Genomic DNA, 16540 nt, shown 5'->3' with positions numbered 1-16540 from the left:
ATAAAACGTCTTCGCAAAATAAATATTCATTAAATATCAATAGAATTATATTGAAATTTTACATTTTATATTTGTTAATTAATAAAAACTTTTTATAATTTTGTTAGCGAGTGTACATCACTTATCCCATATAATACCAGATGGATAAAATCTATTACTTTTTTTAAATCGTTTTTTTTTGTTAATCTTATAGATACCTAATGAATCTATTATCTGATTTGATTAATTTACTATTTATTTTTTAAGTACATTTTTAATATTTATATGCATATAAATTAATTTAAAATATAGATCAAGTAAATACACGAGTTAATAACACACTACTGGGTACTTATAAATTATATATTAAAAAAAAAAAAAATATAAGATACAATATAATTTACTAATCACTAGCAATTGTAATATACATAAATATATTTAGTGAAATCCAACCAATGGTACAAGGATTTATTGAAAGAGGGGAAAAATGTATAACAATAAATGCATAAAATATAAATTTTATGCACCTTATAAATAAAAGATATCATGTTATATAAAATTGAATATAATAAAACAGAGCAAATGATTTTTAACATACTCAAAATGGGATAACCTACTAAATTTATTTTCAGACGTTATGTTTCTAAAATAATTTCTTAATTCTTTCAAATAAAGAGTCAGTTAATTTAGTTTCACATGATGTGTCAGGAAGTACAAGGATATACAGTAATATATTAACAAAGTTATTTAAATTAGGATAATATAAACATAATAATAAATAACATATGGGAATGCTATGATATCTTGATCATTTTGATAAAAATGTGTATGTACCAATACAAAATTTGATTTACAAATATAGTCATCAATCAATGCTAGAAAACCAAATATTACATTAATATCCATCTTGTAACTGAACCCAGAATAAATTGCATTTTTAAGGACTTTTCTTGATATGTATCCTAGTATGCTCTGTTAAATTGTATGCGTTAGTATATCTTTTAACACAAAAATCACATTTATATTTCTAATATTATTCAGACGTTTATCTAGTATGTGTCCTTGAATGCATTATTAAATTTGATTTTACAAAAGACCCTTTACCAAAGATGACACATTTATGTGAATTTTCTCTTATTATATAGGATGATATGCCCTTATATGCACTTTTAATTTAGTTTTTGAAGAAAACTCTTCATTACATACGTCACATTTGAATAAAATTTCTTTTGAATGAGTTTTTGAATGCATTTTTAAATCTATTGCTTGAGAAAACGTTTCTTCACAGTTATCACATTTAAACAGTTTTTTCTTAGCATGCAACTTTTTATGTGTAATTAAATTTGAATTTAAAGAAAACCTTTTATTACATTCATCACATTTATAAGGTTTTTCTCCTGTGTGAGTTTTTTTATGCCTTGTCAACTTAGGATTATTAGGAAAACTTTTATCACAGACATCACATTTATAAGGCTTTTCCCCTGTATGTGTCTTCATATGGCATTTTAAATTTCCTGCTTGAGAAAACGTTTCATCACAGACATCACATTTATATGGCCTCTCACCCGTATGTGTTCTTTTGTGCACTAATAGAACAGAAAATGTTTTAAACCCTTTACTACAAATATCACATTTATATGGCTTTTCTCCTGTATGTGTCCTAGTATGATTTTTTAAAGTTCCAATAAAAGAAAATGTTTTATCACAGATATCACATTTATACGGCTTTTCTCCACTATGTGCCCTTGAATGTTTCGATAATTCTGAATATGTATGATACACTTTATCACAAAAATCACAGTTATATGACTTTTCTTCTGTATGTAACATCATATGGCTTTTTAAATTTCCTAAGTGAGAAAACATTTCATCACAGATATCACATTTATAAGGCTTTTCTCCTGTATGCGTCCTTGTATGGCATTTTAATTGATCTGATCTGGGAAATTCTTTATCACATACATCACACTTATATGGCATTTCTCCTGTATGTGTCCTTATATGTTTTGTTAAATTTGATTCTACAGAAAACGCCATACCACAAATATTACATTTATACGGCTTTTCCCCAGTATGTATCCTGTCATGCATTGCTAAATTAGATTCTGAAGAACAAACTTTAAAACAGATATCACATATAAATGGCTTTTTTATTTTATATGTGCTTTTATGACTTTTTGAAGTTCCTGTTTGAGAAAATGTTTCATGACGGGTATAACATGTAGAAGCATCTTCATTACATACATCACATTTGAATGATATTTCGTTTGAATGTGTTTTTGTATGGCTTTTTAAATTCTCTACTGGAGGAAATGTTTCATCACTATCACATCCATATGGCTTTTCCTCATTATGTGTCTTTTCATGCTTTGTTAATTCATATTCTGAAGAAAACACTTTAAAACAGATGACACATATACATGGATTATCTATTGCACATGTGCTTTCATGACGAGAAAAACATAAAGAAAAATCTTCATTACATACATCACAATTGAATGACATTTTGTTTGAATAAATTTTAAATTTTCTGCTTAAAAAAATGTCTTATTACAGATATCACATTTATATGGCTTTTTCCTAGTATATGACCTTGTATGCACTGCTAAATTTTAATCTGTAGAAAACACTTGAGGTATCACATTTAAACAACTTTTCCCAGTATATAATCCTTGTATTCGCAGCTAAGTTTAAATCTACAGAAAACACTTAATCACATGTATCACATTTACATGTTTTTTCTCCTGTATGACATAGTATATTATGTGATTTCAATCATTATTTACTATGAAATAATTTATTACAATAATCACAAATAGCTTTTGCCTTGAACTGGTATGAATCAATGTATACTTTGTCAAAAGCTTTTTTAGAATTAAATAATGTATTGCAGATCCTTTATTTTTGCTCTTTTTCTATGGACATTTTCTTCTATTTGACATAGTTTGTTCTAAAAAAAAAAAAAAAATACCAATATAGAATAAAAGATAATGATTATAACTAAAGAATATTAATTTAAAAAAAAAAATGAGTTATTTCATTTATAGAACAAGTTTTTGTAATTTGGTTTATACACACAAGTCTACACAACATGCTTTAGAGTTCCTATTTAAATACAATTTAAATTAAATTATTATTATACTTATAAGTTTTTTTTTAGTAGTTAAGTTCTTTTAAAACCTTTTTTTACATAGAGTTATGTTTAATTGAAGGTTTATAAGAATAAACAGCAAAACACTCTGCAATTCAAGGTAAAAATTTAAAGAATAATCCGCGAATTCAGCTCTACTGTTTGTGGGCGAGTCATTGCAAATTTCAATAACCCCATAAATCAATGACTTGACTCCATGGTTGAATATATTATGACAGAGTTAATTTTTTATACATGAATGAGTTATTTTCTGTGCAGTCTGAGAAAATTTGTTTCATTTTTAATAAAATTTGTGATTTTTATAACGTCTTTAAATTCATACTAATTTCTGAAACAACCTATATTACCAAATACCAATAATACTTCAGGTAAACTCAGAAATATTTTCATTTTTGCCTATTTTACTTATTCTAGATCCCCATGGAAAGATCTCAATAAAACCACCACTGAACTTTATGTTAAAAAAAAAAAATTACACCTTCTTTTATCAATAAAAATGAATATTATTACCTAACACAAAATGTCGTAATTTAAAAAAATACTAGGCGCTTTAAAATCCCAAGATGAGTTTAGTAATATAAAACAATACAGAATTCATGAACAAACTTCCCAGCTACAGCTTAATCTAAACACAGAAAAATCTTTGGTCACAATAAAATCTCTCAATTTTATAGCCAAACATAATATCCAAGGCATCTCATCCTCGTTAGCTCTCTCAATGCTATCACCTATTAGTAATATTAAAAATACATATAAACCATGAGATATTAGCCTATATTTTCTTAATTAAATTCACATTCTACATAACAAAAAGATTCTAACATAAAAGAAAACAAGCTAGCTAATTTCAAAGCCAAAAGTAAAATCAACTCTCCTCATATCATTATTCACACTTCTCTCATTTCAATAAATTCGATCTAGGTGATACTTAGATAAAAAAAAAAAAGTAAATGATTCTCACTTAACAAAAGAACAAAAAATAAAAGAAAAAATCAAAAAAAAACTAGAATTTAAATACAAAACTTGTTTTCAACTAAATCAAAATTATAGAAACTTGAAATTTTAAATAAATGCCCATATTGACATTTTTTTGAACATTTTTAACATGAGACAATTTTAATTTATATATTGTTGGCTACTATTTTTTTTCTTTAATAAAATTGTTGTACAAAAAATCTCAAATAAATAGATAATATACCAATTAAAAAATATAGATAGTCAATACAAGTCACAATACTTTCTTGTAGCAGTATTTGTTTAAACTTTTACAAATTTTTTTAACCAAAAAGAAAATTTTTAAATTATTTTTTTTTAAAACTTCAAACTTAAAATTTTTTTAGAAGATTGCTTATGAATAGAACGCAGATTCCTATGCAATGCATATTTTTTTCCCTTTTACTTTTTTGGATTTTTGTCAGATATCTTCATGAAATAACAATTTGAATCTAATGATGAATTTTTTTTTTGCATATTTCTGCATATTTAATGGTTATTACATATTATTTATGCATATTTTTACACATTTTTAAAAAAATTCAAAATATATTGCATATTAAAGCAAAATTTTAAAAATGATTTTGTTGGCATTAAATAATAACCAGAGCGCAAATTTATAAGCAATCCCTTTTTATTTTATTTTCACTTTTTTAGATTTTTTTTAGTTATTTTCACGAATCATAACAATTCGAATCTAAAGGTAAAATTTTATCTGTATATTTCTGTATGTTTTAACAAAATTCAAAATATATTGCATATTAAAACAAAATATTTTAATATACCTACTTGGTTTATTTAAGTAATTAATTGTTGTAAGTTGTTTAATTTGTGAATTTAATATAAATAAAAAAAATTTTCTTGCATATTTGTTGTATATTTTTATGATTTTTACTGCATATTATATGGCATATTTTAATACTTTTAATGCACAAAAATCCATGTTCTACTTATAAGTTATAAGTAAAAAAATTACAAAAATCCTTATTAGTAATTAATGTCTTCATATATGAAATGTTTTATTTTCAATCAATTTTTGATAATTAATCTAAAACTATACAAACACAATGTTGAATTTTTATTTTAACTATTGCAAATTTAATTTTTAACCAAGATTAGGAAACTTTATAAATCATAAAATAATTAAAAATTTGTAAAATATTCAATTTTGTAGCTAAGTAATATTCAGAAATATTATTTGCAGACATTAAAACTTTTATGTATACTTATATATTTTACTAATCAGTAATTACTATACACTTTGTCATTTTAAAATATTCAAATTTTAAGATATTGCCTAATTTTATAATTATAAGCGATTTTGTCTGAACTGACAAAGAATCAACTGAAAGCATTAACTATAATATATTGACTTAAAATTTTGACAATACTATCATTTCAAAATGTAGCGTTTACAGGAACTTTGTAAACTTTTCTGATGAAAATTGCACACTTTAAATTTTTTTATAATTTTGTGAAAATTTGAACTTCAAATACTTATTTAAATAAATGTGCCCATTTAATTTTAAATTGTACATATCTGAAAGAACAACTTATATGAGATAACTTATATTAAATTATCTAATTAAATTTTTTAAATTTTTAGACAAAAAAATAATTTTTTATTGACATAAAAAAAATAAAAATAAGTTCAAAAACCAATAAATAACTCAGAGACAAAATACTTTGAAAATCATACACCAAAACTACAGCTAACACAGCATCATCAAATCAACAACTTCACATCATCGTCAAATTCATCAACAAATTAAAATCAATCCTTAAACCTTTTTTAATTACCTAACTTTCTTATTTAACAAAATTCAACTCCCTATCATTCCTAATCCTTAACACATATCATATCTTCCATACATCAATAACACGTTAACACATTTATTTAATAATTTTAAACAAACTTATTGTAACATGTAATATTGATACATATTAATTAAAACAGATTAAAAAAAAAAAAAAAAATTAAATTATTATATAGATTCCTCAGTAGCAATGGTTTAATTTAGTTTAAATAATTATTGTACAAGGTCAAACAATTTGTTTTACATTTAATTTAATTAAAATAATCATGAAACTGCTACATTTTTTGCCAGAATTTCTTACTTTAGTAAATAAAATTGTGAATCAAGTTGATTTCTTTTTTATGTCAAAGCAAGTTTTCAAACACAATGTTTTTAATATAGCCTTGAACCTTAATATTGAAAGTTAATGATTACTCATTTGTGTATGTTCACATTTTAAATTTATACAATATCTTGTAAGTTTATAATATATATATTATTTAATAGTATATGTTAGTTTATGAAGTTATAAAATATTTTATAATGCATCAACATTAGTACTACACATTCTATTGTTGTATAAGATATTTTATCTGTGAATAAATAATCATCCAAAATAAACTGAGTAATTAAATACATAAATAATTAAAACACTAAGTTACAATTACAATAATTTGTAATTATATTATACTAATGTTATGCTCACTTAGAATTTATCGTAGTTATTAATAGTCGTTCTTAACTGTTTCATACTGAATTAGGTCTTCCTTAATGTTTTTTGAATTCTGTAAACATGATACATTAAAATAAAATTAGTATTGTTTATGTAAAACATGTCATTTTATAGTGAAAGGCCTAGCAATGTACATTTTTAACCCATTTATCCAACTTTTATTGTAAAACTCTTCTTAAGACTACCATAAATAAAATTAAAACAACATGTGTTTAAAATCTAATATCGAGCCATTTCTACTTGAAATATATTCTCACTATGGTCAAGAATATTGACAAACTATCAAGGAAAAATTAATAACATTAACATAAAATATTTAACTCTAGAACACATGCTTTACACTCTTAAAAACCAAGCTTTTAGAAATTTGTTCATTGTTTCAAGAACACGAAATTTTAACATAATCTAACCCAAGTAACCTTCTAATTAAATGATAAACTAAAATCAAAACAACTCTCAACTGTATATGATATAATTTCAATAACATAGAAGGGTTCAAAATGTATTACCTATTAAAATACAGTGTAAAAGACTATGCATACTATACCATGACATTTAAAAATTATTTTATTTTATGAACACTCAATGATGGGTTATTTTAGAATTGTGTTTCCTAATAATTACTGGCAAATAATAGGAGAAAATTATTTTTTTAGAACAAAACACTTTATAATTAATTAAATAATAATATAATAACATGTTTATGATATTGTTTAAATTATCAAAACAATTATTTGACAATTCTTTATTTATTTAAGAGCAATAAAATAATTTTAATTAAAATATTTCAATACACTGTCAAAAACACTATGTGCGTGAATTCTCATAAATATTTTAAATGCTTGTTTTCTAGGGATAATAAAAATATAATTCGTAGTAATATTTCACATTACCTACCTGTTTCTCTATTTGTCATTTTAGTTTTTATAAATACATGTACTCCCTCTCAAACAATTGCTGTGGCCTTAATTCAAACAAATTTGTTCCATCTTTCTACAAGTTTATAACATAATATGGCCCTACATTTACGTAGCCTAATAATTAAATGGACAGCAAACATTAAGATACTAAAAATTAATGAACTAAAACTGTACATCCTTATCACACTAAATATAAGGTCATATAACAAAAGAAATAATGTGTCTAGGTAGTTCATATACCATTATAAGGATTAAGATAGAATGAAAATTTCAAGTTATAAAATATTAATTAATGTAATTTTTGATTATACCTAATGGCAATTATAATAGTATAGGTACTAGAAAACAAAAACAGAATAGATTAGATGTAAAAAAAATACGTATTCCTGAGAGTTATGATTTGATATACCTACAAATTTTAAGCAGTGATTAGTTAAACTTAGTATAATCAGTAGACAAAATGATTATACAAATCGTAATACATAGACTAAATACATATTTTTATGCTCACACAGAATACATTGAAGTAGGTAGCCTAGGTATTCAATATATATTTACCTATTATTAAATATGAATTAACGATATGAAATTCATTTACTTTAATTTACAAGGTACTTACTACTCATTTACGGTGTATACTGTATAAGTAAAAATGCGAAAAAAATAAATACATAGGTACACAGGACAAATCTGTAATGCAAACGACTGCTTAGTCTCGGAGAACAATGATTAAAGAAAATAAATAATAAATAATAATACGTATTCATATGCAATGCGGTTTTATGTTTTACTTTGTTTTATCAAATTCTAAAACAATAAACCTAACCTATCACATAAATGATCATGATTGCATATATACATGTTTAAACCATGTCATGAACATATAATTTTAGTATGATAGCATAAACGTATTTTGAAAATCGAATCCGTTCGCCACGGACGTTTCACCAAAATTCAAATTATTTATGCTTTGTATACGAAAAATGTTGAGCTAAATTCAACAATACGGTAACATAATTAATCGTATGACAAAATTGTATAACCACTATGGAATCTGGATTACCAAATGCATACCACGGATACCTACCAATCACAGCAAAGCATTTTTATACATATACATACTACACGCTAGCATGTATGGTGGAGACCCGCCGTAAGAACAATTTTTTCTTTATGATCATTGCAAAAATAATTTTGAATTCAAAATATTACAACTTATAAATATATAATAATAAATAAAAAAAATAGTGTAATACTACAAATGTCCTTTACAATATTTAATTTAACAAAAAAAACTCCAAATTTTGATTTTACAACGTTGCCACTACAACCGTTATTATGGTATATAAATAACCAACCTTAATTTTGAAATTTCAAAATTTTACTTATTTAGTTGAGTTTGAGTAGGCCGCAAATAACGTAATAGTAACACTTTCAATCACAATTTTTCAAATAAAAATTTGATAACATTTGAATTAGCTACTGTGATAATTTTCTGATCTTGCCATCCCACCACGCCCTCTAAATCAACCAAGGTCATTTTAGTCATACAATTTGAAAAACAAAATAAATTGAAAAATAAGTGTTAAGTACCGCTCTGTTGTAATGATAATATAAAAACATGAAAAATATTTATCACACTGTTATTATGCTATTGTGGCATAAGATAAAAATAAATAAAAATAATAGTGATTGCTATTTGACTACTGCCACTTTTTATTATTCATATATCTATTACCTAATAACATTGGCTTTAGGATAGACTAAAATATTAGAGAATTTTATAATTAATTATATCCTTATGCTTATCTAAAAATATTGCATTTATTATAGGTATAATTAATATTTAATTATTATAATAATACCTAATTATTTATACCAAATTACATCAAATTCTCTATAAATCAAAATGTAATAAAATCTAGCTGTAAAGACTGTATGAGAGTAAAAGTAGACTCATACCATAAATAAATAAGTAATATTTAAAATAAACGTTTCAACAATTTTTTTGAATATAATATTTTCAATTATTGTAATCCAGGGTCAGAATATTATTATTAACAAATATGGGATAAAGTAATAATCCTAATTCTATTGATTAAATACCTATATATTATAACAATATTGAGAAAATTTGAGGGTAGGTATAATAAGCAAGAGCGTATGCGCCGATTGCGCCGACGCCCTGTCACTGTACAGTTTAAATCTTTAATTATTATATTAGATGATATTATTGATATTCGACATGAGCGGTACAGATTAATGACTATTACCAAATATTTTTATTTTTTGCGTACCAACTTATATCAGTAGTGTTTTTTATTGTTTGGTCAAAAAACTTATGTACTTACAAAAAAAAATTAAATTAGATTAAAAAAATAAAATTATTTAGTAAAAATTTACAATTTTTTTTTAGTTAGAATAACATTCAGAACTTTTATAGATAGCTCAATATGTTTTCGCAATACCAGCACACAATGCTAATGAAAAACGTGTATTTTATTTAATGAAAATTGAAAATACAATGAACTGACCACTGACAAACGAAATCGTATGCAGTATGATACCGTGGAAAGTATTTTAATGTACAAGTACAACTACAAAAAACTAGATCCAAATTTTATGAGTATGTTAACATTTAACCGTCTTTACTTTCATCAGTTAAATGATCAACTGAATAGAGAAAAAAGAACCCAGATGAACTACAAGTAAATTTTAAATAGGTACTTATTTTTTTGTTTGATAATTCAAAAGAAATATATATTTTATAATCAATTGAACAATAAATGCAATTTTTGATATAAATGTGTTTACTTTTTTAAAATGTATAAAATAATGTCTTTTATTTTTAGGTAGGAACTACCTGTTATGTTTCTGAAATATTTTTAGTCTAATTTGCTTATTTTGCTGTCTCACTCTGAATTAATTAATTAAATTATACAACCCTAATCTTCAAATAAATTTAAAAAATGTCAATGTGTACTGTAAAAGTTTTAGTCCTACAATGTTTTTGATTTATAACAAAATAATTATTTATCGTTAAAATACCACTTAATATTTTCATGTCTACAACAACTTTATTATATTTACATAATTGTAAACTAATTACTTTTTGAATCATAATTGTTACTTCTCAAGTTTTATTCCAAATTCCTCAATTGGTATTTAGAAATTTGTATATACTATGCGCCGCCTTTGATAAATATCATGGTGGCGTCTAAACAAAGAGATAACTTGTTTTATAAAGAAATATTTGATACTTTAATTTTTGTTTTACAAAAAGATAATATTAGGGACATATTACTTTTATTATATTATAGTACCAATAATAATAATTTTAAAGTAATAAATCCTTTTTTATATTTAATATTATTTATTTTTAAGTTTTGTGATAGAATCATCAATTTAACCCAAGTATAAAATGTACAGTACTTAATATTGTAATATACCGGTTAGCGTATAATGGTTGAGCATTTAAATTATTTGACAAATAACTCTTACCATAAGCTAATTTTTTCTTTAACTCAATTTTTTATTAATAATCTAAAAGAACAATTTTGTTATGTCGACAAATTCTTACTGTTATGACTTTGACACAAACGCACATTTATTGTTTTTACCTTGCAATATAGAAAATATAAACAAATTACATTTGATGAACATTTTTAATTTGAACCAACCAATTTAATAATTATATTTATTATACTACGAGGTCTGTTCAAAAAGTACCAGGATTTTATTTTTAATAATTACAAAAATGAAGTTACATATTATTTAAAGATATCGCCTTTAAAATACTCTCCTCCAGACGATATGCAGTGGTTCCAGCGATCTTACCATTTTTCGAAAGTCCTTTGGAACTGTTCTTAAGTTATAGCTTTGAGTTCTGTTGCCGTATTCGCTTTAATTTCCTCTACGACTTGAAATCGTTGTCCTTTAAGCGTAGATTTTATTCTTGTGAAAAGAAAAAAATCGCATGGGGCTAGATCAGGAGAATAGGGAGTGTGCGGGACCACAGGTATTTTTTTTCAGCCAAAAATTCACGAATTGACAATGCTGAATGTGCTGGCGCATTGTCGTGATGAAGAAACCAGGTTCCACTTCGTCATTTTTCTGGGCGCTTTTTGCGGATTCTCTCTTGCAAAATGGCAAGATCGCTGGAACCACTGCATAACGTCTGGAGGAGAGTATTTTGAAGGCGATATCTTTAAATAATATTTAACTTCATTTTTGTAATTATTACAAATAAAATCCTGGTACTTTTTGAACAGACCTTGTATAATTTAGAAAATACAGCACTGAAAAATGTAATTGCATATTTAATATAACGTTTCAAATCACCAATTAAGAAAAATGAATTTTTATTATTTTGCAGCATAATATTATTTAATTAAAAAATGTAAAAACCAATACATGAAAGGAAATAAATACAAAACAGTAGTATAGTACTTAAAAAATACCGCATGCCTTTACTTTGAAAAATGAGTAATGTTTCATTAATAAACGTATTTATACAATTTAATGAGATAACAATACTCTCTCATATAATTTAAGAGGAGTTATCAACTCCAAACACATTTAATATTTAGTAAGTACTCATTTACAAATATCATGAACTTAGTTCGGTATATTAGCTAAATAATCAGCCACTTGTTGTTGATCAAGCTTTTCAAAAATAATTTCATTCTGTCTATTTTTACGACAAACGCCAACCTCAATATTGTCTGCAGTCATTTGTCCTTCAAACCCTTCTTTTAATGCTAAAATAGCTGTATGAATAGCATCTTCCAATTCTAAATCTTCTTTATACCTAAAACAGTTTAAAAATAAAGGTAAATGATAAATAATAATAATTTATTAATATGATTTGATTAATTACATTTTTTTTATAAATATACAGCAGTTCTTAATATTTTGAATTTTTAAAATTAAAATTAAACTAATAAAAATAATTATGATAAATTGTAAATAAGAGCCGCGGTGCTTTAGGAATGAAGTTCAAACCTAAAGGTACCACAATGCATAGTTAGTGAACAGCTGCTATAAATATACCATAAACAGTTAGATCTATTAAAATTATTTTAATGAAATGATAACAATTCTAGATTTCATAGTCTAATGGTATATAATGCTACTAAAATGGTATTTAATCTAATGAATATACATTTAAACAATGATTAAAAGTATATTAAAAATAAAAATATATTAAGAAATGTATTTAAAATTTACCTTTTTTCTAAGAACTGTTTGCTATTAACGTAATTTTTTCCCAGTGCTGTGGCCTTCCATGCAAAAAAAGCGCCAGATGGATCACATTGATAAAGTTTAGGACCAGTTTCATCCCAACCACACACCAACAATGATACACCAAAAGGTCTTACACCACTGAAAATCAATTAATCAAATTTTAAATTATTAATATCTTGCTTTTGTAATTTTTAATTTCCAATTATAAATAGTGTTTTTTTTTTCATAATCCAAAACATTCTTTAAATATTATTTTTGATGATGGACTAATAGTAATCAAAATATAACTCGGTCTAATATCATGGGTTTTATTTTATAGGCATTTTATTTATAATGTTTACTTAACATATTTATAATAATAGGACTCTTGCAAAATAAATTATTTCTTTAACTCAATAATAAAAAACAATTTTAATTATCTATTAAAAAGTCCTCTTCATCAACTGCCACTCCAAAACTCACGGTAACTTAAAACTCTACAATAATAATATTTCTTGGACATTTAATATCAAATACTTCGGAGTAGTTCTGGATTGAAAACTAACGTGGAATTCACATATCATCTCCTAACTAAAACAAGGTTACCAGAGACTAAAAATACTATACTCTTTGATCAACCGCCATACCTTATTAAACTGGAGATGTTCTCTCATGCTTTATAAACAAATTCTATGACCATTACTTTTATAAGCAGTTTTCTTATGGGAAAACTGTGCTAAAATCCACGTACACAAAATATAAGTATTCCAATCCAAAGTTCTAAGAATAATATGTAACACTACAAGGTTTTTTTCGTAATGCTTCACTTCACCAAGATTTCCAGCTACTCACAATAACTGAATACATAAAAAAATTAACAATCAACTTCTTCAATCACATCAACTCTGCTCACAGTGCAAAATTTTACAGTATAAATGATCCACTTTCTGTAAACTGACTCAAGCAAGGACACCCACATGACATTTTATTATAATCTAATCTTTTTTTTTTTCAATTGTAAATATATAAAATGCAGTAGTATCTATTTTTCTTTGTTAACTACTTTTATAATTAAAATACAGTTCATTGTCGAACACTTATATTATCATCATAACTGATTTATGATAAGTTAGTTGTAGCTATTCTTTTTCTAAATGTCAAAAAAAATTGTAACTATATTAGCAATAAGTTTAGATGACAATGTCAGGAAAACTTTAATTAATGAAAAAAAAAAATTTCTAATTAAAAAACTCACTCTATGTTATAAAATTTTAAATTGAACCCATATCAACATAAACATTTTACAAGAACAATAACATGGTATTCTTGTCGTATGCGATCTACCGCACACTTGTCATCTACCACACATGTTCTTATATGTCATATGCAGTCTATCACACGTCTACACACTTTTTATCTACTAATGATAACTTTCAACGATTTGACGGCAATGACGATTAAGTTTTATCTTAACGATGTGATTTCTATATCAATAATAAAATACCTGCTATAATAAAACTTGGGTCCTGCCAAAATCGTGACTGTAGTTGTAAACGCATAAGATATCAATTCAGTTTGTGCTGTAATACTTACATGATCCATTATTTTTCAGTTTATTTACTGCACTTTTTAACATTATGTTAGCCAAACATTACAAAATATAAAAAGTATGTTATAGACCGCATATGACGCAGTGGCGTAACTGAGGGCCCGGAGACCCCGTGCTGCAGGGGAGAACATAGTAATTTGGGGCCTTTGGTTATAGGGTTATATTTGGTATAACAATATTTTTGGGGCCAATTTTTTATTTTTGCGGGAAGCTCAAATTTTTTTACTACACCACTGATATGACGTATAAAAACGTGTGGTAGACCACATATGACATGTAGAAACATGAGGTAGACCGCATACGACAAGAATACTAATAACATTATGCAATTTTTATACTAGGCATAAAGATACAACTTAAAATCCTTTCTTTTCTTTTTTTTTTTTTTTGTAACATGTTAATTTATACAAACATTTAAAACATTTATTTTTATATTAAAGATAACATTTAAAAAATAATTTAATTAAACCAAGGCCTCAAAAATATCTTTGTGCATTAGTCATAACCATTAACACCACAGTACTCTTAAGCCAACATCCTGAAGTAACTTTATATAAGAGTATATACCTCTATAATGGCATATAACATTAAGAATAAAAATATATTTTTAAAAATAAACATATTTAATGCATAATATTTTATTAAAATTTATCATAATGGACTTGGTAAAAACAAAATTGACTATGCCTGAGAATAGGTTTTTTTATATTGATGTCTAAAAACAATTTTTTTTTCTGTAGAATATTGTAGACCAGACCACTATTTGAGGGGATATTTGCTTAGCACTTTCTAATAACATAAATTACTTCAAATAATTACCCAGATTGTGTATATTCTTGCATAACACTAGCCACTTCTTGTACCAGTAAAGCTGTAGGTATTTCTTCTTCAAATTTCAATTGGTATTGTGCTGCTTCTTTTCTTGCTTTTCTGACAAGAAGTCTATAGTCTGGTCCCATACCTTAAAATACCATAACCAATAGATTAAAAACCTTGAGTAATATTTATATTTTATTATATATAAAAATAAAATATTTGTACTACATCAAATTCATATTTACCACTGTAGACCATTCCAATGCTAGGTGTAATTTTTTGCACTTTTTCTACTGTTGTTTCATATAAAAGAGATTTACGCTTGTTTTCTGTGGCAACTACAACTCCATTAGAAGCTACAAGAAAAAATTTAATATCAAAATAGAACAAAAATAGTAAAAACTAAATGCTGCCACAATTACATGTTTCAATAACACCCCTTATTTTATTCCAACACACATATATATATATAAATTTCTGAACTCTAAATTCATAAATTGCATTATTTTAAAACAAAAAACAATCACCAAATAGACTAACATTTATTTAATTAAAATAATATAATAACAGTTGAGCTACAATAACTCGAAACATATTAAATCAACTTCAAACTTTCTAACTCTACACTGATACATTTTCAATAAGTCTAAATTATCGTCAACTATGAGTTAATAAACTTCAACTGTACTATTATTGCCTATTGGTAACAAGAAATTGATAAATCTAAACAATAACTTTATTTTAAAGAAATTATAGACACTTTTAGTATGTTTTAAATATTAATCAGATAAATACATGATTTTAATTAGTATTCAGTTAATTAAATTACCAAAATATAAAATAAAAATCTTTTTATACAAACCTTTAATACCAACTGATGCTGCACCAGCCGACACAGCCGCCAATGCATATTCAATCTGAACAAGTTTACCAGATGGACTGTAAAAGTAACATAAACAATTACAATAAATCTGAAGGACATTAATATTCACATTGATATTAAATGCTCGATACAATTTTGACAGAATAAAATTATAAAATATCATAAAACTGTCGAACAATGATAGAAAAGCTTAATTTTACCTGAATGTAGTTAACGAAAAGCTGTATCTTTCAGTAGCCATATTTGACAAAAAATGTTATTCTATTAACTAGGAAAAAAGAATAATGATATAAATCTTCAGTATTCCTCAAATAATCAAATAAAAATTATTAGCACAGAACAATTCTGTGTTGTTAGTATCTAGGATCTGCTATAGTCTAGAATCAAGATTACAATTACTAAGCGGAAAATTTAAAGTTTACAATATTGTACAT

The 16540-nt window shown here is 25.0% G+C and overlaps 2 protein-coding genes across 5 annotated transcripts; both read right to left on the bottom strand.

Moving 5' to 3' along the window:
• Positions 1–606: 606 nt before the first annotated feature.
• On the bottom strand, positions 607–8678 carry LOC112596428 (zinc finger protein 501). Of its 4 annotated transcripts, none has more exons than XM_025342099.1 (3): positions 8660–8678; positions 6626–6704; positions 607–2929 (listed from the first exon to the last, which is right to left on the bottom strand). In XM_025342099.1, the coding sequence occupies exon 3, from the start codon at positions 2482–2484 to the stop codon at positions 1117–1119; it is 1368 nt and encodes a 455-aa protein (XP_025197884.1). In that variant the 5' UTR covers positions 2485–2929; positions 6626–6704; positions 8660–8678; the 3' UTR covers positions 607–1116. The 4 variants fall into 4 exon arrangements, with proteins under 4 accessions (XP_025197884.1, XP_025197882.1, XP_025197883.1 ...); XM_025342097.1 differs by lacking the exon at positions 8660–8678 and adding an exon at positions 8192–8389; XM_025342098.1 differs by lacking the exon at positions 8660–8678 and adding an exon at positions 8131–8180.
• Positions 8679–12021: 3343 nt separating this feature from the next.
• Positions 12022–16521, bottom strand: LOC112596317 (proteasome subunit alpha type-2). Its single transcript, XM_025341926.1, has 6 exons — positions 16307–16521; positions 16086–16162; positions 15469–15579; positions 15227–15368; positions 12802–12957; positions 12022–12382 (listed from the first exon to the last, which is right to left on the bottom strand). The coding sequence occupies exons 1-6, from the start codon at positions 16345–16347 to the stop codon at positions 12190–12192; spliced, it is 720 nt and encodes a 239-aa protein (XP_025197711.1). The 5' UTR covers positions 16348–16521; the 3' UTR covers positions 12022–12189.
• Positions 16522–16540: the final 19 nt, after the last annotated feature.

The sequence above is a fragment of the Melanaphis sacchari genome, unplaced genomic scaffold, assembly GCF_002803265.2.
Source record: "Melanaphis sacchari strain LSU unplaced genomic scaffold, SCAv2.0 Contig31_pilon_pilon, whole genome shotgun sequence".
Taxonomy (NCBI): domain Eukaryota; kingdom Metazoa; phylum Arthropoda; class Insecta; order Hemiptera; family Aphididae; genus Melanaphis; species Melanaphis sacchari.
This window is presented reverse-complemented; position numbering and strand designations above follow the sequence as displayed.

Coding starts and splice junctions, on each gene's coding strand:
- LOC112596317 (XM_025341926.1), bottom strand. CDS start 16,347: ATGGCTACTGAAAGATACAGCTTTTCGTTAACTACATTCAG. Junction 15,580..16,085: donor AGCATCAGTTGGTATTAAAG/GTTTGTATAAAA, acceptor TTTTTCTTGTAG/CTTCTAATGGAGTTGTAGTT. Junction 12,383..12,801: donor AAACAGTTCTTAGAAAAAAG/GTAAATTTTAAA, acceptor AAACTGTTTTAG/GTATAAAGAAGATTTAGAAT.
- LOC112596428 (XM_025342099.1), bottom strand. CDS start 2,484: ATGTCATTCAATTGTGATGTATGTAATGAAGATTTTTCTTTATGTTTT.